Below are 24,708 nucleotides of genomic sequence, written 5' to 3'. Positions count from 1 at the left end.
TGACTGCTATTTGAACTGTCATTTCTTCGCAACTGCGTACTGTAATCGAAGAAAAACAGTTTCTTGGGCGATTCAGGCAAGGAATTTCCCATGCATCAAGATAGGCCGAAAAATTTCTTCTGAACTGCAAACAGCGCTATAAAATCTAACGGATTTATTCCTGACTTTGACATATTTAACTTAAGTCTATGGTAGTAGGCCGGTGGTCTCCCGTTTCTAGGGTAGACTTGCCTAGGCATGGTCACGTCGCACGCACCAAAGAGTACCGCTACCAGCTCGTCACCATCATCAAAATTTGGGAGGAGGAAGTATTACCAAAGGAATGGGTGCAAGGTATCGTGTGTCCCATCTACAAAAAGGGCGACAAGTTGGATTGCGGGAACTATAGATAGTAGAGTAAACATAGATCCGTCGATGATGAATCCGTTGTATCCAAACGAACTGTCAAAATTTGTATCCAAACGAGCATGACGTCACGATTCCAATAACAACAATGGAGCGCATGACGTCATATTCAACAGTCGCACTCCTGAAAAATACTATTCGCACGCTTGAAACATTTCACTCAGTGATGTCCGCAGATCTATGTTTACTCTACTATCTATAGCGGGAACTACCGCGCGATCATATTGCTGAGCGCTGCCTACAAGATACTCTCTCAAAATTAATGCCGCCCTCTATCACCGATTGCAAGAGAGTTCGTGGGGCAATATTGGGCTGGGTGAACGCGCTACACCGGACCAGATGTTCGCCATCCGCCAGGTGTTGCAGAAATGCCGCGAATACAACGTGCCCGCACATCACTTGTCCATCGATTTCAAATAGGCGTATGATACAATCGATCGAGAACAGCTATGGTAGATTATGCACGAATACGGATTCCCGGATAAACTGATACGATTGATCAAGGCGACGATGGGTCGAGTGATGTATCAGTTCGAGTATCAGGGACACTCTCGAGTTCTTCGAATCTCGCAGAGGGTTACGGCAAGGTGATAGCCTTTTTTGCTTGCTGTTCAACATTGTATACATATATACATACATTTATTTGTTCAACATCATTAAGACAAGACATAATCAAAAATAGTACGCCACAATACTCGGTTTGTGGCTGCCGCTTTCTATCCTCGGTCGCGCCCAATGCTCGCCAGGTCACGCTCCACCTGGTCCGCCCATCGTGCTCTCTGCGCTCCACGCCTTCTTGTGCCAACCGGATCAGTTGCAAACACCAGCTTTGCAGGGTTGTTCGGCATTCTTGCAACATGCCCTGCCCACCGTATCCTTCCGGCTTTGGCCACCTTCTGGAAGCATCTGATAGAAATACCAATCATGCACTGACCTTAACGGACCAGCTAGCTGCGGCCAGCGAGTCGAGGCCACTGGCAGCATAGCGTTTGGAGACAAGCTCGACGATGAGAACAAAGTCAGTTTCGAGAGCACGTTGTCTCGACGCATCGCTTACCATCTGATTTCACCGGTAGACTTTCGGATGTACGAGCAAATTTTGGAGGACCAAACCCAACCAAACCGACCACTACTGGGGAAGTGCCGAAGATAGTACGAAGCTCAACGTTATTTGAGAGGTGGCGGTCAGAAACCGCAAGCTTACGAACGTGTACGTAACTGGAGTCGGAGCATAAAGAAAGAGAACGATCTTCGACGGAAGCGCGAATTGGAGCTTACGAATCAACTGAAGTAGATGGAGATTCAGCGGTTAGATGAACAGCAAATCCGACGAGCGGTGGAAGAATATTTAAAATCACAACTTCAGCAGCGGAAGCGTGACCAAGCGCTTATAGAGGAACGAAAACAACGGGACTTGGCCGCAGTTTAGGATGAGCTGCATCGATTGCGGGAATTCTAAAAGTAGTTTCTGAAGCAAAATGGCACACTACAACAGCAGCCAATTAGTGGACGCATTGGTGATGCGGAACCTCGTCAGGTCGGGCGTCGTCCTGGAGATCATCACGAATCAGCAGTGACGATCAACGAGTTTCTATCAAAATTAAATCAAATCAAATTCTATCAAAACTACTCCAAATCGCCCATTTGTATGCCTGTCAGCGGTCGTTGTCCCTGCAATGGCCAGAAAGTCCACTATCTCTTCACCCGTCAACAGTACCGGGAGTGATTACTACGCTACAAATGTTGTTTGGGAGGCCTGAACACATGATTCACAACATGATTCCTAATGTTCGCAAAATTCCTGCACCAAGGGCGGACCAACTAGAAACGCTTATGAATTTCGGTCTTGTAGTACCGGATTTATGTGGGTACCTCAAACCCTCAAGGCTATCGGATTGGATCAGCACTTGTGAAATCCTAATGGTTGACAAGTTACCGGCTATCTTCAAACTTAGTTGGGCTCTACACCAGGCCAGATAGCAGCAGTGAACTTTAGTGAGTTTGGTGCTTTCCCGCAGAAATCATCCAAGGACGGACGGGTCAAAGAGAAGGCATACGTGAACACAAATTCTTCATCGAACGAAAGCGAAGCCAACAACGACGAAAGCACGTTCAGTGATTGAAGGGCTTCGTCAAAATCTACAAGAACAGTGGATAAGTAGGTGTCTACCAACAAGGCGTCTCCAGTGAAGGAAAACCAGCTATGTCGTGGCTGTCACACACACGATGCCCTTGCAACGGAGAAGTATGCAGGTTCGGCGGCTGCCAGAAGAAACATAATCGTCTGTTGCATTCCAAAAACCCACCGGCGGAAGGATTTCAAAAACCGGCAAGTGCATCGGTCGATCAGCACATCAACCTTGTTCCAAGTTCTACCAGTAACCTTATTAGGAAGGAACGGTCCGGTGTTTTGTGTTTCTAAATGACTGTCACGATGATTAAGCAATCGTTGATTGATGAACTTGGTGTAAATCGAATACAACTCCAAATATCAGCAGTGGGTAACAGCCAACGCGTTGCAACGTTTCAAATTAAACGAAGCGTACGAAGATGTCGACGCGGTTAAAACACTTGGGTAGTTTGCCCGTTACGAGTTTTGACACTGCCGTGCCACGCGTGCTTATGGGTTTATCCAACATGCACTTGTTGGCTACGCTGAAACTACGGGAAGGTAGACTGCAGGAACCGATAGCGATGAAAACCCGAATCAGCTGATCAATCTACTGATGTCAGCGTGATAAAGTAGGTGTTATGCACCACCGACAACTGCACATCTGTGCATGATTTACGTGCAGATTTTCTTTTCTGATGTAAGCCTTGGTGTAGCATCGGTCCCAAGTCGCAGAATTCTGGAAGAAACTAAGGAGCAAACGAGTAGCGACCCAGACAGGGCTCCTATGGAAACATGACGGATTGGAATTTCCAGACCGTTGGTCGTTAGCAGAAAAGCAATTAAGGTATTTGGAGAGGCGGCTGTCGAAGGCTCCTGAACACGAACGTTCACCAATAAATGTCAAATTGCCGGGGCCCGTGGCGTAGTGGCTACACGTTTGCTTCATAAGCAGATGGTCTTGGGTTCGATCCCAGCCCCGGTCTTTCGTCAGTTGCTCTTTCCCCCTGAGAGCAGCTGACACTGACCCTCTTCTGAGCCCATGGCTCAAATGAACTCGGATACTTGGACATCGGCGAACGGCAACCCATAATGGACCCCCAATCGGACTGGAAACAGGAACAACCAACAGCCACACATCAACATCCTCGAGCTTATCATTCTACTATGATAGGGTAGAAAGCAGGGATGGGAACAATCACTTTCAAAGAGTTACACTCACTTGCTTTTTTCTCAGCTCAGAAGCTTCCTATCAAGAAATGATGTATGGACGACTTTTGCATTATCATTTCTTGATTGGAAGCTTCTGAGCTAAGAAAATAGCAAGTGAGTGTAACTCTTTGGAAGTGAGTGTTCCCATCCCTGGTAGAAAGTGAAAGCAGCGCAACGGCCACCAGTTCGATGTAGTACAATTAGAAATAGAATACATTTGGGCGCTGTACAAAGTGTATGTACAGCATCCAATTGGGATCGCTCACGCAGTGCCCTAGTGGACAATAGAGCTGTAAATTAGGTTAAGTGATTGAAGAATAAAAAAAAAAATGTCAAATTGTCAGGAAAAGGGCTATGTCCACAAAACAATCGCTGAAGTGCTGCGCAGCTTAGATCCACATTGGGCATGATATCGTCCCCTTGGTGTAGCCCTCTATCCTAGGAAACAGGGTAAGGTAAGGGAAATCGGGGACGCCGCGGCAAAGATCCAAGGTATTTCACTAAACTCCATGTTGTTGAAGGGTTCGGGCCAATTGACCTCGCTTCTTTCTGCGCTTGTCCAATACGGTGAACGAAAGGTGGCCATTTCTGTAGACATTAAAGGATTGTTCCATCAGCTCCTAATTCGAGAGGAAGACCTGTGCGTGTTACTGTTCCTCTGGAGATTCGTTGGAGATACCAATCGAAGTCATGGTGATGAATGTTACAGTCTTCGGTGCGTCATGTTCTTCAGCTCAATCTCTTTTTGTGATGAGCTTAAATGGTACGGAACACGAAGCAGAATATGCAACGGCAGCGGCACCAATCAAGCATCGGCACAATGTGGACGACTATCTGGATAGCGTTGATACCGATGAGGAGGATGTCGAATTAGCTTTGGAGGTAACGGAATGCCAAACCGCGATAGAGCGAGCGAAAACACGAGGATCCAATGCCGTGGCTCGTCAGCGCTATTAAGTTTTCGAGAAAAGCAGAACACTGTAGACGGGACAAAAGAGCGTGGGCGAGAAAGCCCCAAATGCTGGCTATAACCACCTCCATCTCAAATGTCATAAACTAATAATGTGACCACAAATGAAGTGACGACACATTTTCAGAAAAACCAAATTAATCCACCTAGAGGTGATAGTGCCTTTCTCGTCGTATATGTTCACACGATCTTTCCGTCGACGTAAGTCAAAGTGTTCCTGAATCCTGATATTTTTTTGAGAAAAGCAAGCATTTTATCAAAGCCATCATTGAATTGACTTAAAACTTATCGATGGCACATAGTCCGACGTTGTGTTCAGCGTATAAGCAGAGCTGAATAGTATCAGATTTCTCAGTTGACTGCTTGAGTACCTTCACTAACTTTGGGAGCTGATCAATATCAAGACGATACTAACAAGCTATGATATAACTTTTTACACAATCACCGTTGACCGTTGAAAACAAGAACGTAGTGAGTATAGTGAGACGTCTGTTTGTATGTGGGTTTAATATGTCAAGATTTTGTTCTCTTACACATATTTATCGCTTGCATTGGTTTCATTTACTTTCGTAGTTACGGCGAAGCATCAACTGGTTGTGCAACCCTACCGGTAGTCTCTAATGTGGTATGAGCCTATTTTCTTGTTAACCGTTTCTCAGGTTATTAAAAAGTCGTGATTTGATGTGTCGCATGGTTCATTTGATTACTTTCTGGAACACCACCGGGTCTCCCAAACATAGTCTGAGGCAATATCATTGCTAACGTACATTAGGTTAAGTAAAAAAAACACGATTTGATTTATCTTATGCATGGGTACTGATCACTTTTACATTTGACCACTACCAGTGAGACACCCAGAACTAGTTTCGGGACACTACCGGTTGTCTAAAATATGGTCTGAGGCTATGTTCTTACGAATCGATCATCGTTTTATCAAAAAAGGGTCTCCAGTTGGCCTAGTAATTAAGGCTATGAATCGCCAATCCGGAAACGGCGGGTTTCATTCTCGTTCCGGTCGGGAACTTTTTCTCGACTCCCTGGGCATAGTGTATCTTTGTACTTGCATCAAATTCATGCAATGGCAGGCAAAGAAAACCCTTCAATTAATAACTGTGGAAGTGCTCTAAAGAACACTAAGTAGAAGAGAGGCAGACTAAGTTCCAAAGCGAACGTCAAGCCATAAAGAAGAAGAAGTTATCAAAAAAGCTGCTATTTGGTGTACTGTCAAACCCCACGTATTCATCACTCTTTAATACGACACTTTTTAATTTGTACCCCGCTCACTCGAAATTTGTTGAATTAAAAAATGATCAAATGTCACAGTGTAATACACTGCAAATACGAATGATATGATATTGTGATGTTACTCACACCCGCAGCGGCTCCTCGTGCAGCTGCTATTTCCGAAAGTTCTAATTTAATGCTTTCCGACACCTGATCCGTTTGGTGATCAACCGCAGTGAACCTCGGAAAAATGAACAAGCTATAAATTCGTACCACCACAATATCTGTAAGATTTATGTTCAAAACAAATCATACAATCTAAACGAAACTGAAATAATGTTAGTTTATCGAATTTAAAGTTGGCCCAGGTAATTTGACAGCAATCATTGTCGAATTAGCGTGGTTTTATGGTACGACACGCATGGGTTTGGTCCAATTTCACATTTACAACTTTCGGTTCACATTTTGCCACTAATCGATTGTTCCTGATGTGATCTTAGACTAGTTTCATGCAAATTTATAATCAGTTTTCCTTAAAAGTCGCAAATTGATGTAATGCATGTATGGGTTTGGTTCATTTGTGCATTTCGCCAGTTCCGGCGAGGCACTCGAATCTGGTTCCGGAACACTACTGGCCTGAGACTATTTTCTTGCTAACCGTTCTTCGCGTTATCGCGTTAGTATGCTGCGTGTATGCGATTGGTTCTTTTCTACATTTGACCACTTCCGTCGGGGCACCTGGAACCGGTTTCGGCACACTATTGGTTTTCCAAAGTATGGTCTATTATTTTTTTTCTTGTTAACCGTTCATCAGCTTAATTAAAAAGTCATTTAATGTGTCAAATTTATGGGTTTGGTTCTCCTTTACATTTGAACACTTCCGATGGGGCAACCGTAATCGGTTGCGGAACACTACCGGTTGTCCCCAATATGGCTGGAAACTTTTTTTTGCCAAATCAAGATGCCTAAAAATCCGCGATTTGATGTGTCGCTTGCATGGGTTTGGTTCCCCTTTAATATTTGACCATTTCCGGCGGGACACCCGGAACCGGTTCCGGATCACAACCGATTCAGATATGTTCTGAAAATATTTCCCTGGTTACTGTTCATCAGGATATCAAAAAAGTCACTATTTGATATGTCGCTTGCATGGGTTTAATTATTTTTTTTTACTTTGCCACCTCCGGCGGAACATCTAGAACCAGTTCCGATATGGTCTGAGAATGCTTTCCTGCTTACTGTTCCTCAGGTTTTCGAATAAGCTGCGGTTTGATATGTCGCATTCATGGTTTTAGTTCAATTTTATATTTGGCCACTTCCTACGGGACACCCGGAACCGGTTCCGAGACACAACCAGTTCAGATATGGTCTGAGAATGTTATCCTGCTTACTGTTCATCAGGATATCAAAAAAGCCACTATTTGATATGTCGCATGCATTGGTTTGGTTAACTTTTATACTTGGCCACTTCCGGTGGGGCATTTGCAACCGGTTCCGGAACACTACCGGTTCCGATATGGTCTGAGAATGTTTTCCTGCTTACTGTTCATCACGTTATCGAAAAAGCCGCGGTTTGATGTGTCGCATGCATGGGTTTAGTTCACTTTTATGTTTGGTCACTTCCGGCGGGACACCCGGAACCGGTTCCGGGACACTACCGGTTCAGATATGGTCTGAGACTATTTTTCTGCATACCATTCATCAAGTTATCGAAAATGCCGTAGTTTGATGTGCCGCATGGATGAGTTTGTAGCGTTTTCATATCTGGCCTCTTCCTGGGGTACCTGTCCGGAACACCTAAATGGCCGTAACTCCGGAACGGCTGGACCGATCTGAACCATTTTCAATAGGAAACAATAGGACCAGATTCCGCGTCGAATGAACCATCGGTCATTAAAATCGGTTGAGGTTTACTGCCAAAAAGTGATGTGAGTTTATTTGTACACATACACACATACATACACACACACATACACACACACATACACACACAGACATCACCTCAATTCGTCGAGCTGAGTCGATTGGTATATAAGACTTGACCCCTCCGGAGGCTCTATCAAATTTTCCTTTTTGGAGTGAACATATAGCCTTTCGGTACACCTTGGTGTACGAGAAAGGCAAAAAAATAATCATCATACATTTCATAATTACTGTTTATGATGATACCAAACCACAGAAAAAAAGCATTACCACAAATCAACTTCCTAATCTGTCCAGAGACCACATGTCACAAGTTTACCGCAATCGACCTTCTACTCCACCTACAGAATCAAACGAACCGAAATTGGCCGGATAAAACAACAAAACCAGCTTAAATCCCACCGGAGAAAAATCATTGCATGCCCGATAATCGATACCGGTAAATCAGCCAGCCGTAGCTGCTGCCTGAGGAACGGAATCTTGAACGAAGCAGAACAATCCGAAACTGGTTCACCTGCTGGAAGACCAGACCAGGTCCCCGACTACTGGCAGAAGGTATATAGGTATCATTTGTTTACGAAAAGAATTCTATTTTCCCCTGGCCAAGATTGGTGCGAAAACCAAAATTCTCCGCCCAGGAATCTGATTTGCTTCCTACACACCCACTCGCCGTCATGAATCCAATTGTGTGTAGTGTTGGATTCTAATCTCCGACTCTCATTGAGCTCCAACACAACGTTTGGTAGCCAAACAAATCCGAACTGAAATATCGTACCCAGAGGACTCGCTCTTGCGTGAAGCGGGGGAGGTGGGATAAAATGCCAATTTGGTGTGGAACAACTTACGTAAAATAAGATACGTCGAGTACCTACTTGGATTACTTGTTTATTTCTATTATTATGGTGCCGCGAAACAATTCGGAAAAGTGTTTGTTGACGTTTAATTATTAAAGTAACAGCCAAAATTAGGACTTTTCCTAGAAGGCGCATCCCACTCCCCCACCCTACCTAAAACATGTGCGAGCAAAATCGGTCGGTCTCTCCTTAGTCCTGTCGATCGAACCGAAGGCACGTTACGCAATTAAACGGAACGGAATTTACGTTTGTTTGGTGGTGATGATTTCGACTTTTCGATGGTGATTGGCACCAATGCAGCTTGGCGAGATGGCGACTTGGTTCGGGACGACTACGACTACAGGGGGAAATGGGGGAGTTGTTTATGCTTGGGATCTACAGGTTCCAGAAGCTTGTGAATGGGACGGACGGACGGCGGAGATTATCTGCTAGTTTATTGGTGCGTGATTGTGTGTCGAGTACGATTATCGGATTTTAATGGCGCGCCATAGATTCGGATATAAATTGAGAGCAATTTGGGAATAATCAGCGAAGAAAAGCACACCGATAACAATGGATCTTTAGGGCTAAAATATAAACGACTCATAAGAAAGTGATCATTCGTCATAAATAATTTCAAAAGTCCCAGTGAAGAAACAGGGGTGTAAGCAGTAATAAATAACAAAAGTTCCATAAACAAATAGAAAAGTGCATAAATAAATCAAAAGTTTCCATAAATAATTGATTTTTGAGCAATTAAAAACGTCAAAAATGCAATGAATAATTCAACTGTTGCAATAAAAAAAGCCAATTTTCCCACCAAAAAACTTCGAATTTTCCATAAATATGTCCGATTTTTCCATAATACATTAGAAAATTCACAATAAAAAAAATATCGAAAAAGCAATAAATAATTCAAAAAGTACAATAACAAAAAAATAAATTATCAATAAATGTCAAAAAACGAGCAATAAACGTAAATGCATTTTGAGCCAAAAATTACATTGACCATGCGGCGAGGCCGCACAGAGGATTGAGGAACTGAGGCGGCAGAAGGCCGCCGAAGTTTCCGATATCCGATGCACCGCAACTGCATCGATTCAGTTCTAGGCAAACCACAGATCCAAGAATTTGCCCGGTATAATGCAAACATAGATGTTATCCCTTTTTTAGGTCCGACGAGCGATAGCGAGTTCGGACAGCAAGCAATTGCTCGGTAAATTGCAATCATAGTTACGCAAGCTTTTCAGTCGATTCAGTCATATAAGTGCGATTCAGCATTTCACTGTCTAATACTTTTCTGCATTTGTTTTTCATGGGTAATGTTCGGACGACTTAGAAACAGAATTTCCACAGCAGTGTTTTCTATTTACAGCAGCTTGAAACTAAATTTATTTCATTAGCAACAATTTTAGTATTAACTATTTTCTATGAACTTACATTTTATAGTTTCCTTTAAATCCTTTTTTGTTCTCCACAGGTAACGTACAACTGCTCGGGACGCGATTGTGATTCTACAACTGGTTACAATAAACATCAAATCACATACAAATTATTCTTTTTTTATTACTTACATCTAGATCCGAAACGACTCACTATATTCCGGACCACTTCTTTCTCTAATTTCGATTCAGAATTCACTAATTAACTTACAAATTCTTTTGAAATAACGTTCCAATTCAATTGCACAAAATTCGCAATGGCACCTATTCCGCACTAACTACTTTCAATCTATTCCTATTTCTTTATTTACATTCTCTACGCTGCCTGAATTCACCCACCAAATTTCGCCTACCTTTTCTCTTCCTACTTTCCCATTGTGGCGCTACCTACTCGTCACCGAAGGCACTTGCTGCTGATGGGTTCTCGATGCTGGGTGGTGCGTACATACCCCCTCCCCGTAATTCTGGGGGGGATCCTCCTACAGCACCAGAGTTACGCCCTTGGATCTCCAGCACAGCCAGCTTCGCTACCGGCCGCCGGAACTCTCCCCTTGCAGTCTTCACCAGTGCTTGCCGTACTCGTCCATCAGCTCCAGGGTACACCTCGCTCACCACGCCACGCGTCCAGCTCTTCCGCTCTGCCTTCCATCCGCAATATACCTTCCTCGTCCAAAAAAGGGCTGTCGCTGTACAGACTGCTGCTCTTCTCAATCTGCTGACGCTCGCTTCGAGGAAGCTCTCGGTTCTTCGTCAAAATTTTGACCTCTTCTTCATATGCATCGGCTTGTGCCGACCGCCACAGGTAACCTTCCGCTCGCTGAAATTCCTCTCGCTTCAGTGGGACTACCACCGCTGGTATAACCTTCTTCACTACGCTGCGAACCTTTGGTGATGCTGGAACCGCCTCGATTGCCAGTCCTCTCCTCCTTCTATCGCAGTTGGATGTGAATCGATACACGCATGCTACCGTCCGGACCAGCACTTTCCAACGGGAAATGCGGGACACGTCGACCATCGGCTCTTCTGCTGAAAGGTCGTGGAACAGATGGCATGCCCGAACCTCTTCTGGCGTGTTCGGCTCTACTACTTCCTGCTTCATCCATCGCTGTTCCGGCTGATAAAGGAATCTCGGACCTCGAAACCACGGTCCGTTCGAATCCAAATTGCTGCCGCTCTTCCACTTCGTCAAATCGTCGGCGATATTGTTCTTCGTGGAAATCCACCGCCACTCGCTGTGCTTCGTGAGGCTGAGAATCTCGCCGATCCGGAAAGCCACGAACGGTTTGTATCTACGCTGCTCCGAATGGATCCATGATACGACTGTTCTGGAATCTGACCAGATGAACCGCTGCTTGATTTCCAGCGAGTGCGCTTCCACGACGGTTTGCAGCAACCTTGCTCCGATCACCGCCGCCTGCAGCTCCAGCCTCGGGATGGACATCATCTTTAATGGAGCTACCTTCGACCTCGCCATCACCAGCGCGCAAACTGGCCCGTTTCCCGTGAGCACACGGAAGACGCTGCTGCTCCATACGCATCTTGGCTGGCGTCTACCAGCACGTGAAGCTGTACAGTGTTGTAATCCACTGACCTCGAACCTTGGAAGTAAAAACGGGGAATTTTCACGTTCTCGATCTCCGGGAGCCGAGCAATCCACCGATCCCACTTTTCGCAGCTTTCGTCGTCGATTGGTTGGTCCCAGTCGCTGCCACTACGCCACAGATCTTGGATCATCATTTTCCCGTGGATAACGAAGGTAGCCAGCATTCCTAGCGGATCGAACAGGCTCATAACGCTGCTCATCACCACTCTTTTTGTCGGTCGACGTTCGCCGGAGAAATACGGCGCCAGATCTTCCCGGAACTTGGCCAGGAACGTGAATTCGTCGCTGACTGGATTCCACACTATTCCCAGGACTCGCTCTAGATTTGACTCCTTGTTCTGAAGAATCTGCACGCTCTGATCAGGTGCACGCTCGCCGATGCCTTCCAGAAATGCGCCCGAATTGGACACCCAGTTCCGGATCTCGAATCCGCCTTTGGAATGGACGAACTTCACCTCTTGGGCCCGCTTCACCGCTTCTTCGACCGTGTCCGTGCTATCGAAATAGTCGTCCACGTAATGGTTTTCCACAATCGCTTCGGCCGCTTCCGGAAATTGTCCGGCATACTCTTCTGCGTTCCGGTTCTTGATGTATTGCGCCGTACACGGAGAGCTTGTCGCGCCAAACATCGTCACGTCTATGATGTAGACCTCCATCTTCTCTGACTCACTTCCACGGAATACAAACCGCGCTCTCTTGTCTGCGTCTCGCACTCGAACTTGGAGGTACATTTCCTTGATGTCGCCGCCGAAGCCTACTACTCGCTCACGGAATTTCGCTAGGACGTTGGGGAGCGGAGTTAACATGTCCGGTCCCTTCAGCAGTTGTGAGTTCAGCGATACTCCGTTGACCGCCGCTGCTGCGTCCCACACCAGACGCACTTTTCCCGGCTTCTTTGGATGCACCACCACGCTGATCGGCAGGTACCACACTTCGTTCGGCTCGAACCGCATCAGTTCGGCCTCTGTCGCTACGTGAATGTAGCCTTTCGCCGCATAATCGTTGATCAGCTCGCTCACCTTCTTGCGCAGCTGGTCGTCTTTCGCTAGCCGCCTCTCCAGACAGCGGAATCGTTTCGCCGCCATCGAATAGCTGTCGGGAAACCGCACCTTGTCCTCCTTCCACAATAGCCCCGTCTCGAAACGGTCGCCCACTCGAACGGTCGTGTTGTTGAGGATCGCCTTCGCTCGCTTGTCTTCTTCGGACTCCGGCAACAGCGCCACGGATATCACCGACTCTTCCAAAGTGTAGTGGCTTCGCAGCATGTCGTGCAACTCCTGGTTCGAAACCGTTTCGCATTGGTGATGACCGACTATGCCTGGTTCGACTCGGCCAGCGCATGTTGGCCCGTAGATGGTCCAGCCTAGCTTCGACCGGACGGCGATCGGTTCGTCAGGCTTGCCGATCCTGGATTCCAAAGGAGCGTAGAGATGGATGTCCTTGAGGCCGATGAGGATTTGCGGAACTCCACGTGAGAATTCCGTTACTGGAAGTCCGCGCAGGTGGGAATGTCCTCCTATGACCTCTGCCATGGAGACCGTTTGCTGCGGCAACTTTAAACTGTCCACCGTATGGGCGGCTTTGATGCGAAAGCGCTGAGTCGATCCTCTTGCCGATACAAAGAGCTCCACCCTTTGGGACTGCTTCTCCACTCTGGATACACCCGCTGTCCAGGTCACTCGGAGCGGTTGCGTTACGCCTTGGACTTGCAGCGCGATCGCCAGCGACTTTTCCAGTAGCGTGTATGACGACCCCTCATCCAGGAACGCAATCGTGTCCACGCTGAGCTTCCCATTGTACAACGTGATCGGTATCATTCGGAAAATCACCGACTGCCGATGTAGGTGCACGTTGCAGTTAGTGCTAACACTCTGCTCGATATGCAGCAGCGGATTGTGGCGTTCGTTGCACTGGTTCACGTTGCACCGCATGTTGAGCTTGCAGCGTGCACTTCCGTGCTCGTTGAGGCACAGATAGCAGAGCCTCCATTTCCGTACCGCCTCCCATCTTTCAGGCAACCGCATCCTCTTGAAGCTCTCGCAGTTCCGGATACGATGATCGCAGCGGCCGCAGATCCTGCAGGGCTTCTTCTCCCGATTCGGAGCCTGGTTGGCGACTCCGCTGGCTTCGGCACTATGCGTGTGCAGAAATCCTTCTTGCTCCTTTCTTCCCTTCTTCTTCCGGAACGCTTGATCCGATGCGACGGACGCCGACTCGCAATACGGGGTGATCTCGCTAGCATCCTTGACAATCCTCGAGAGAAAGTTGGATAATGTCCGGAGCGTCACGAGTTGGGCCTTCCTCCGATACCGCACCCATTCCAGCTGCGTACTGGCCGGCAACTTCTCCGTCAACTCCTGGATGAGCATCGGGTTGATGAGATGCGCTGTCAGACCTGTCGCCTCCAAATGATCGGTTAGCTGCTGCACGACGACACCGAACTGGATGAACGACGCCAACTTGTCCGCTCTTGGAGACGGTGCCTTCCGCACATTCGACAGCAGCATGTTCAGCAACTGTTCTGGCCTACCGTACAACATCCGCAAGGTTTTGATGATTTGCGGTACTGCACTTGGAAGTAGGAGCCTGCTTCTTACCGCTTCTAGTGCTTGACCCTTCAAACACTCTTGAAGTCGCGCCAGATTCTCGACGTTCGAAAATCCGCACGCCGTTGTGGACGTCTCGTAGGCACTAATGAACATAGGCCACTCTTCGAGTCGCCCCGTGAATGTCGGAAGCTTCTTCGACAGAAACTGCCGAGCGGAGAGTTGGGCCTTCGTTGGACCACGCACCATTACCTCGGATTGCATTCCGAAGTCTTCTTCCTGCGAAGAACTCTCTTCTTCCGACTCCGAATCCGATTCTTCGGACTCCTCTTCACTTGGTTCGCTGGCTTGGTACGAGCGTAGAGCGACGTCTTCTTCGAACTGTGGCCTCTTCTTCTTCTTCTGCACCTCCGGATGGCCGAGCGGAGTTTTCTTGTGGCTCACCGCTGGGAGCGAGGTTATGTCCTGCAGGACGGGTGGTGCAATTCCAGATGCCTTTGGAGTGGAGAACTTGCTGAAGGCTCCTCGGTAATCCTCGCGATCTGCTTTGGCCGGTTTAGCTAGATTCCGGTCCGATTTGCCCGACTTTCGCTTCTCAGGCTCCTCTTCTTCCGGCTGTTTCATCCCCGGCTTCGCTTGCTTGGACTTCCTACCTTCCATGTGTCCTCCTTTTCCGCCTCCGGATGCTCCATCTTCCTCCAGGTCGGCTACCTCTTCCCTCGCCGAATCGAGCTTCACTTTCTCCAGCCTTTTCTGCACCTGCTTCAGCACTTCGTCGCGCTTCTTCCGGTGCGCTTCTTCTTCGGCCGCTTGTATCTCCATTTGCTCCTTCTCGTACGCCAACTCCATTTCGCGCCTTTCTCTTTCCGCTTCCTGCCGCAGCAGAAACAGCTTCTTCTGGTGTTCCAGCCGCTTCCTGTGTAGGATCGTTTGCAGTTCCATGGCCTGTCTCTCCTTCTCCATCTCCTTCTCGAGTTTCTCGCACTCCTCTTCCAGGCCGGGAGGCCCCTCTTTGTCCGCCGATCGCCGCAGACACTCTTCACAGGACCACGAAACATCCCTCACTTCAGCCGAAACACCGGCGCACCCGAAATGGTACCAACGCTGGCAATGGTCACAAAACACCATTTCACTTTCGTCATCATCCGGACGACGACATCCCGCGCAGTTGAAACCCGTCTTTTCTGGATCTTGATTCAGTCGCGACATTATAAAATTTTCAAGAAAATGTTCGGACGACTTAGAAACAGAATTTCCACAGCAGTGTTTTCTATTTACAGCAGCTTGAAACTAAATTTATTTCATTAGCAACAATTTTAGTATTAACTATTTTCTATGAACTTACATTTTATTGTTTCCTTTAAATCCTTTTTTGTTCTCCACAGGTAACGTACAACTGCTCGGGACGCGATTGTGATTCTACAACTGGTTACAATAAACATCAAATCACATACAAATTATTCTTTTTTTATTACTTACATCTAGATCCGAAACGACTCACTATATTCCGGACCACTTCTTTCTCTAATTTCGATTCAGAATTCACTAATTAACTTACAAATTCTTTTGAAATAACGTTCCAATTCAATTGCACAAAATTCGCAATGGCACCTATTCCGCACTAACTACTTTCAATCTATTCCTATTTCTTTATTTACATTCTCTACGCTGCCTGAATTCACCCACCAAATTTCGAAAATTCGAAGTTATTTGGTGGGAAAATTGGCTTTTTTTATTGCAACAGTTGATTTATTCATTGCATTTTTGACGTTTTTAATTGCTCAAAAATCAATAATTTATGGAAACTTTTGATTTATTTATGCATTTTTCTATTTGTTTATGGAACTTTTGTTATTTATTACTGCTTACACCCCTGTTTCTTCACTGGGACTTTTGGAATTATTTATGGGAAATTTTGTATTTATTATGGAACGTTTAATTGTCTGCCGGATCTTTAGATAGATCAAATTAGTATTTGGGAACAATAATTAGAGGTGAGATTTCTAATTGGTAGCAGTGTATTTCGATAATGAGATGCAAATCTGGGCAGAATTTGGAACATCTAATTTGGAAATCTGCTAAGTGATTGAGATTAAACTAGGTGTGAATATTGCGTAATTCACTGGGTCAATCCGTTCCCCGTCATCTTAGCAAACTGCAGTAGAATCGCTTGGCATTATACAGAACCACACGATGAAGGCGACTTGCTCCGCCAAAGCTCCTCTCCTCAATGAGGCAGCTTCACACTGACAACCTTGACTCTCAATATAAATTTTCTTTAGATTTCACAAAAACGACACCATCGATAACGCTACAAATTTTACTAGAAATTTCTTGAGCATTTCAGCTATAAATTCTTGTAGTTTCTCTATGAACTCTGGCTTGAATTTCGACTAAATCTGGGATTCAATGCGGCGAATGTACTCTTAAAACGAATTGTTTACTTTATATAATTATCATTACTTTCACGCTAGAACTTTGGGTCTGTTATAAATAATTCAATGGATATTGAACATTTTTCATAGTTCTGCTTATTGTTATAGATTCACAATCTTCCACAACTACATTTGTTGTGGTGAATTCTGTGAAACTGGCAACATTGCATGCATCAGAAGAATAGATTTAGATAGAAGAAGGAGTCTGTGGTTGGAGGTTTGATCCTTTCGTAGTAACGGAAATCTACACAAGAATGTAAGTGATTGAAATCGTAAATGTATAATAGATTCATAAATAAATAATCATTTTAGCATTGATGCTGCTTAACTAAAAAGCTGCTTTCAATAGGTGTAATTATTCCGAAGAATCATTGGCGTAACTAGAGGGGGGGCCTGGGGGGCAGCCCCCCCCACAATCCGCCAGCCCCCCCCCCCGGAATTTTTCATGACTTTATGTATAGAAATTAGAAAAAAATCTGAGAGCCACTATCTTAATGATAAACATAGATCCATAAAGGACATTGATTTGGCATAATATGCGATTGAATTGATAGTTATTGGAGACTATCCTTAACTTGTCACATTTTACAAGATCATTGTCCAAAATGGACTATTGGGTTTCTCATTAATGTTTAGACTACTGTGATAATTTGAGAATCCACTGAATCATCATTTCCCAGCGAAATTTCACACCAATTGAACTTATTTTGTTTACCTGTTGTGCATCTGACGGCACTGTCATGAACTCAACCAAACTTGTGTATGCCAGCCAAGGATGGGAACACTCACTTGCAAAGAGTTACACTCACTTGCAGTTTTCTCAGCTCAGAAGCGTGCAATCAAAAAACAATGTATGGACGACTTTTGCCTTGTGATTTTGTCTAAAAGTTTGCCGAATAGAGTAGGCGTCGCACACGCATACCTAAGTCGTGAGGGAGCCGTGAAGGCAACTCTCCACGAGGTGAATGTAAATTACACTCACCTCGTGGAGAGTCGCTTTCACAGCTCTGCCACGACTTTGGGACTCGTGTGCGACCCCTACTCTATTCGGCAAAGTTTTAGACAAAACCACAAGGCAAAAGTCGTCCACACATCGTTTCTTGATTGCACGCTTCTGAGCTGAGAAAACTGCAAGTGAGTGTAACTCTTTGCAAGTGAGTGTTCCCATCCCTGATGCCAGCCGCTGCGAAGTCGTGTGCGAAATTCGACTGTGATGATAATGAATTTCGGCCGAGTCTAAATGGGTGCAAATGTCGCAATATGTGATTGACTCTATTAGTTTTGTTTGGAATTATGATACCAGAAATATGAATTATAATTACATATATAAATAGCAATCTTTGTACGACTTCTTTTTTAAATCGCCGAATAATGAAATCTTAAGTTTTCAAAGGAATTCTTTTTTGGAAATCCCAAAGAAGTTCTGAAATTTCTAGCAGCATCACAGAATAATATTGTTAAATGCTTGGTTAAATGCTTCCTTGTGGAATTCAAGTATCATGTGAAAAAAAAATCTGTTAGAGTTGCTGAAGCGTAAACGCGAGTGCATTCATTGGAACCATGCTGAAGGTGATTTCTAGTCGATAACTATAAATTTCATTGACTTTCTTGGGCATCGAGTATTTGCGTGTCTATCAAAGAATGCACAAATTCAAATTCATTGAGGAAGTTATAATATTTTTCAACGTTCTCATTAAACTCTAAGCGATTCAGGCGTTATCCTAGTTTAGACGTTACGCCAAAAAGAAGTGAGGGTTGGATTGAGCAGCCTCAGCAAATTGATACCAACTACCTTTTATATCCAAACGTATCACGATGAAATTGGAAATAATAACATTATATTCTAGAAAAGCATTACTGCACTCTTCAGCATTCACGCTGTTGTAGTTTGTACATTACGTTAAAAAAAAAACCTCACCTATCCTATACAAATCAGTGTAGTGCTGGTAGCGGTGATCAATTTCTGGTTTTTCCATGTGAACCTCCATACAAACTTCAGACGAGTTTAGCACCGACCAATTGTGAATGACTTTAGCTGAAAATCAGTACGAACCGAAAGGGAGCCCATCGAACTTTTTAAGATGTAATTATCCCACATAAGCTTGAGGTGTCCTAGTAAGAATCTCTGCAGGGAATCCATGGAGAAATTCTTGAAGAATTTCTTGGAAGTATTTTCGGAGAAAAATTCTGGAATTCCCTTGGAGGAATTCCTCGACAGTTCCTGGGAGAATTCCGAAAGAATCTTCTCTGGATGAATTCCTGAAGGATTACCTGGATAAATGTCCGAAAGCGCTTCTAGCATGTAAGTACTTATATATTTAAAGTTAGTTACAGTGACTGTGTAAGAATCACAGGATATATTTCCGAAAGAATCGCAGGACGACTTTATGAAGAAACTACTGTGCAGGAACTACAGGGAGTATTCTTGAAGAAATTCATGGATGGATTCCTGAATAAATCTGTGAATGAACTTCTTAAAGATTTCCCGGAGATAATTTTGAAAGAATACCTGGATGACTTTTTGGAGAATTTCCTTTCTACTGTATCCCTGAAAAATAATATTGAAGAATTCCAATACAAATCGCTGGAGCAATTCCTCTAGAAATCCTTCAAGAAATTCAAAAAATCTTCAGATAATCCTGGAAAAAAATCTTGGGTGACTCCCTGGAGAAGATGATTGACGGGTTACTGAAATTTTTGAACGAACCCCTGAATAAATTTTTGAAAAGATCCCGAGAGGAATTTCTGAAGGAATCACTACAGGAACTCCCGAAGTATTTCTTGACGGAGTTCTTGGAAAATCCCCTAGAGGAATTCCTGCAGGTATGCCTGGAGTAAAAACTGTAGGAATCCCTGGGGGAATTTCTGAAAGTATGCCTCGAGGAACCTCTGGATGAATTCCTGGAGGAATCCTAAGTAACCGCATCAGGAATCCCTGTAAGAATTTCTAGAAAAAAAAATCTGGATGGATCCTTTGAGGAATTTCTGGACGAATTCCTGAAAGAATCCCTAGAGAAATTCTTTGAGAAATCACAGAAGGAATTCTTGGAGAAATCCCTGAAGCAATTCCTTGATGAATCTCTGGAGGAAATCCTGGAGAAACTTCTGGACAAATCCCTAGAGGAATTTTTGAAGGAATAATTGAAGGATTTCTTGGAGGCATCCCTGGAGAAATTCCTGGACGAATACCTTGGACAATCCCTGCAAAAAATCCTAGATGAATTTCTGATGAAACCTTTAGATGAATTCTGGGAGAGACCTCTAGAAAAATTCCCGAAGTAATCCCCTGGAGGAATTCCCGAATGAATTCCTATAATAATCCCTGGAAGAATTCCTGTATTAATCCGTGGAGGAATTCCTGGAGGAATTCATGCAGGAATATCTGGAGAAATCCCTGAAAGAATTCCTGCAGAAATTCCATGAGGACTCCCTGGAGAAATTCCTGTATGAATTCCTGGAGCAAACCCTGGAAAATATCCTAAAGGATCCTTGGATGAATTCCTGGAAAATACCCTAGAGGAATTTCAGAAGAACTCTTTTGGGGAATTCCAGAAGAAATCTTGAGAGATATTTGTACAGAAATTCTTGAAAGAATTCCTTTAGGAATTCTTGAAAAAATCCCTGAAGAAATTTTTTGGAGGAACCTCAGAAGAAATGCCTGACAGAACTACTGGACAAATTTCTGTCGGAAACCCAGGAAGAATTCCTGGATAAATCCCTAAAGGAATTCTTGGGGAAACTCCAGGAGGAATTGCTGTAGCAATTTCCGAAGAAATCCCTGAATCAATTCCTGATGCCAATTCTAAAGGAATTGCTGGGCTAATGCTGAAAAAACCTTTTGAAGAATTCCTAGAGGAAACCTTAGAGAAATTTCTAGAGAAACTCTTGGCAAAATCCCTGGAGGAATCCCTGGAACAATTTCTAGAAAATCCTCTGGAGGAATGCCTGGAGGAATTTCTTGACAAATTCTTGTCGGAAACCTAGGAAGAATTCCTGGAGAAATCCCTAGAAGAATTCTTGATGAAACACCTGTTTGATAATTTCCGGGGGAATCCCTTGAGGAGAAATTTTTGGATTAATTCCTAGAGATAACCATGGAAGAATTTCCGGAGGAATCCCTGGAAAAAATCCTAGAAGAATTCCTGCATAAATTTCTGAAACAATTTCTGAAGGAATCCTTGGAAGATTTCCAGCAGAAATTGCTGGATGAAATGCTGTAGGAATTTCTGAAAAAAATCGCGGAGGGATTCCTGGACCAATTTCTGAAGAAATACCTGGGGTAGTTCCTGAAGGAATTCTTGGTGGAATTCCTGGTGAAGTCCATCGAGAAATGCCTGGAGGAATACCTGAAATAATTCCAGGAGAATTGGGGTAATTTCTGAAGGAATCCCTGGAGAACTTCCTGTAGGATTCCTGAAGAAATCCTTGAAGGAATTCCTAGAGGAATCTCAGGAGGAGTTCATGCAGGAATCCCTGAAGGATTTCTTCGAGTAATTCCTGGAATCCGGGAGAAATTCCTGGGGGAATTGTTGAAGGAAATTGCGTTAGTAATTTCTGTAGAAAATTCAGGAGGAACTCCAGGATCAATGACTGGAGGAATTTTTGAAGGAATTCCTGGGGTAATTCTGAAGAAACCTCTTGATGAATTCCTGGAGGAATCTTCAGAGAAATTTCTAGAGAAATTCTTGAAGAATCTCTGTAGGAATTCTTGAAAAAAAAAACCCTGGAGGAATCCCTGAAGCAATTTTTGGAGAAACCTCAGGAGGAATGCCTGGAGCAACTTCTGGACAGATTTCTGTCGGAAACCCAGGAGGAATTTCTGGAGGAACTTCTGGACATAATCATGGCGGAATCTTAGGAGGAATTCCTGGAGAAATCCATAAAGAATTCTTGGGGCTATTCCGTCGAACTGTTGGGCAGAGGTGGACAAAACACAATGGGAACGAAATAGCCAAAGAAGGGAATCGGACTCGGAATGAAACACTTCGTGTGAATGAAACTAGAAAAATACTTTAATCACGTCTGAACGGGTTTAACGTAAGGGACTGAATGAATAATGCTACGTCTTAATCATGGGTAACTTTGTTTTAATTTGTGCTGGCAACTCTACGCGATTTTTAGTATCAACGTGACATACTTTTGATAATTAGTCAATGAAAACGAATTCCTACACAAAAACGATGTATGGACGAAATGTTCGTTACACAAAGGAGAAATAGCTAATTAATTTAGTCACGTAAAATAGTGTAAAATTACATGACTTTTATATGTAAAATCGTAAAAATATCGTGTTTTTTCGTGATTTTTCAACTAAAATTATTGAATAGCTTCGAAATAAGCAATTTAAACACCGTAGTATCTTCGGCAAAGTTGTAGAATATTGTTCTAACTATATCCTAACGGTATTTTCGGCACCCTTTCGGAGCAATTTTCTGGATTTATGAGTAATTTTTTGTGAAAACGGTTAAAAAAACACAAAATCGATTTGATACACCTTTAAATCTTTATCAATTTGGCTCAATTTTGGACTGAAGACTTGTTTTTGCATGTGGATTGATAATTTGATGTGTCACGGAGAATCGAAGAAAAAAAGTTTCAAAGTGAACAGGTCTACTACTCATTGATGCACGCGTGGCGCGCTCGCTCGGCTCTGCTGTGGAAAGTTTTCGCAGGGTTGATCTCGTCTTCGATCTCGCCGAATGCCACACTGAGAGGAAACTGTATTGCATATTCCCAACAGGAACTATCCCTGGGAGAATTCCTGGAGGAATCCTTGAATTAATTCCTGTAGGAATCCCTAGATAAGTTTTGGAAGGAATCCCTGGAGAAATTTCTGGAGAAATTCCTAGAGGAATTCCCAGATAAGTATCTGGAGGAATTCCAGGAGGAATTTACCGAGGAATTCCAGGAGGAATTGCTAGAGAAATTTCTGAAGGAATTCCTGGAGGAATTCTTGGAGGAATTTCTGAAGGAAATACTAGAGGAATCATCGGAGGAATTCCTGGAGGAATCTCTGGAAGAATCCTCATAGGAATCCCTGAAGGAATTCCTGGGGCAATTTTTGGAGGATCCATGAAAAAATTCCTGGCGGAATCTCTAGAGGAATCCCTGGAGGAGAAATACTTGATAAAATTTCCGGATGAAGCCCTGAAAAATTTCCTGAAGAAATTCCTGAATGGTAAATCCTGGAGATATTCTTGGTGGAATACCTGGAGGAATTCACAGAGAAATGCTTGGATGAAATCCTAAAGGAATGCCTGGAGGAATACCCGGGTAGAGGTAAAATACTGACGATCAAAACATGATATTGGTTTGATTGATATAAGAGATAAAAGATCTGAAAATAATATCTGAAAAATGTTCCTGGAACATCTGAACAATATCAAAATTTGATATTTCAAGATCAAACGAATAGCTCGCTGCTATTGGTTAGATCTTACAAAATCTAAATATGATTTGATGATGATGTTCCAGGAGTAAATTTTTGATTTTATTTTTAGATCTTTTATCTCTTATGTCAATCAAACCCATATCACTTTTTGATATCCATATCAAAACATGCTATTATTGAGCTCTTTTCCTCTACTCGGGTACCTTGAATAATTCCTGGATAAATTCCTGGAGGAATTTCTGGGGAAACTTTTGAAGGAATCCCTGGATTCCTGAAGAAATCCCTGGGGAAGTTTCTTAAGGAATCCCTGAAGAATTTCCAGGAGAAATTGCTGGAGGAACTGCGATAATTATTTTTGAAGGAATTCCTTTAGGAGTTCCTGGGATACTTCTGGAGGAATCCCTATAGAAATCCCTGGAACATGCCGCCTGTAAGAATATCTGGAGGAATCTCTAGAGAAATTCCTTGAGAAATTTCTAGAGGGGTTCCTGGAGGACTCCCTGCAAAAATTCCATGAGCAATCTCTGAATGAATTCCTGGAGAATTCTTTTAATGACTCACTGGAACAATTACAGGAGGAATCCCTGGTGGAATTCCTGGAGGAGTCCCTAAAGGAATCTCTAGAGGAATGCCTGGAATCCTGGAAAAATTCCTTGACGAATTTTTGGAGAAATCCCTTGAGCAGTTCGCGGAGGAGTCCCTTGAGGAATTCCCGGAGGAATCCCAGGAAGAATTCCAGAAGAAATACAAAGTTTAATTTCTGAGGGAATTCCAGAAGAAGTTTCTGAGGAAATCTCAGTGCTGAAGAAATTGCTGAAATTCCTAAGGAAATCCTGAAATCGTGGATTAATTCCTGGAGGAGTTTCTGAAGGAATCCCAAGAAGAGTTCGTGCAGACATTTTTAAAATAATCCCGGAACTTGTCCCTCAAAGAATTGTAGAGGGAACTCGCGGGTGATTCCCTGCAGGAATTCTTGGAGAAATTTCTGAAGAAACCCCATGAGGAATTCCTTAGGGAATCTCAGGAAAGCTTTCTTAGCGAATTCCTGGCAGCATTTTTGTTGGAATCTCTGGAAAAAAAATCTGAAGAAATCCGTGTCTGTAGTAATTTCTGGGCGATTTTTTGAAGGAATACTTGTATGGACCCATATAGAATTTTTTGTACAAATGTTTTAAGCAATTCTTGGATTATTTTTAAATAATTGCTAGTATAATTTTCTGAAAGATTTTTCTTCAATAAATTCCTGCAAAAATACTTTGCATCATTACAGATGGAATTATTGGAGCAATCTCTAGCGGAATTCCGGAAGGAATATATGGAGAAATCCCTGCAGAAGGATCTCTGGAGAAATTCCTGAAGGAAACCTCAAAGAGGAGGAACCACTGAAGATATCCCAGGACAAATCCTCGAAGATATATGAATTCTTGAAGGAATCTCTTGAGGAATCCATGATGGAATCGCTGCAACAAGCTATGGAAGAAAATCCTGGGGGAATTATTTATACTCATATATAGTTTATGAAACTATGAACAAATCTAAAACAGTCATTTTGATTCCTCAAAACTGCAATGCCGATTTGCATATTCACATATCTGGCGCCCATCCCGCTTAAAA

The 24,708-nt window shown here is 43.8% G+C and overlaps 2 protein-coding genes across 4 annotated transcripts in view; both read right to left on the bottom strand.

The window, feature by feature from the left end:
* The window catches only part of LOC109399785 (synaptogenesis protein syg-1), a 611,559-nt gene that overhangs the window by 297,096 nt on the left and 289,755 nt on the right, over positions 1-24,708 (bottom strand). The window lies entirely within an intron of this gene.
* Positions 9,682-11,629, bottom strand: LOC134291536 (uncharacterized). Of its 2 annotated transcripts, none has more exons than XM_062859423.1 (2): positions 10,252-11,629; positions 9,682-10,197 (listed from the first exon to the last, which is right to left on the bottom strand). In XM_062859423.1, exon 1 carries the CDS (start codon positions 11,591-11,593, stop codon positions 10,706-10,708), a length of 888 nt encoding a protein of 295 aa, XP_062715407.1. In that variant the 5' UTR covers positions 11,594-11,629; the 3' UTR covers positions 9,682-10,197; positions 10,252-10,705. The 2 variants fall into 2 exon arrangements, with proteins under 2 accessions (XP_062715407.1, XP_062715408.1); XM_062859424.1 differs by having other exon boundaries at positions 9,682-10,191.

The sequence above is a fragment of the Aedes albopictus genome, chromosome 3 (genome assembly GCF_035046485.1).
Source record: "Aedes albopictus strain Foshan chromosome 3, AalbF5, whole genome shotgun sequence".
Classification (NCBI taxonomy): domain Eukaryota; kingdom Metazoa; phylum Arthropoda; class Insecta; order Diptera; family Culicidae; genus Aedes; species Aedes albopictus.
Note: the sequence above shows the minus strand (reverse complement) of the source record. Positions and strands in the feature narration are given on the sequence as shown.

Excerpts from the sequence above, each read along its gene's own strand:
- LOC134291536 (XM_062859423.1), bottom strand. The coding sequence starts at position 11,593 with ATGGCGAGGTCGAAGGTAGCTCCATTAAAGATGATGTCCATCCCGAGG.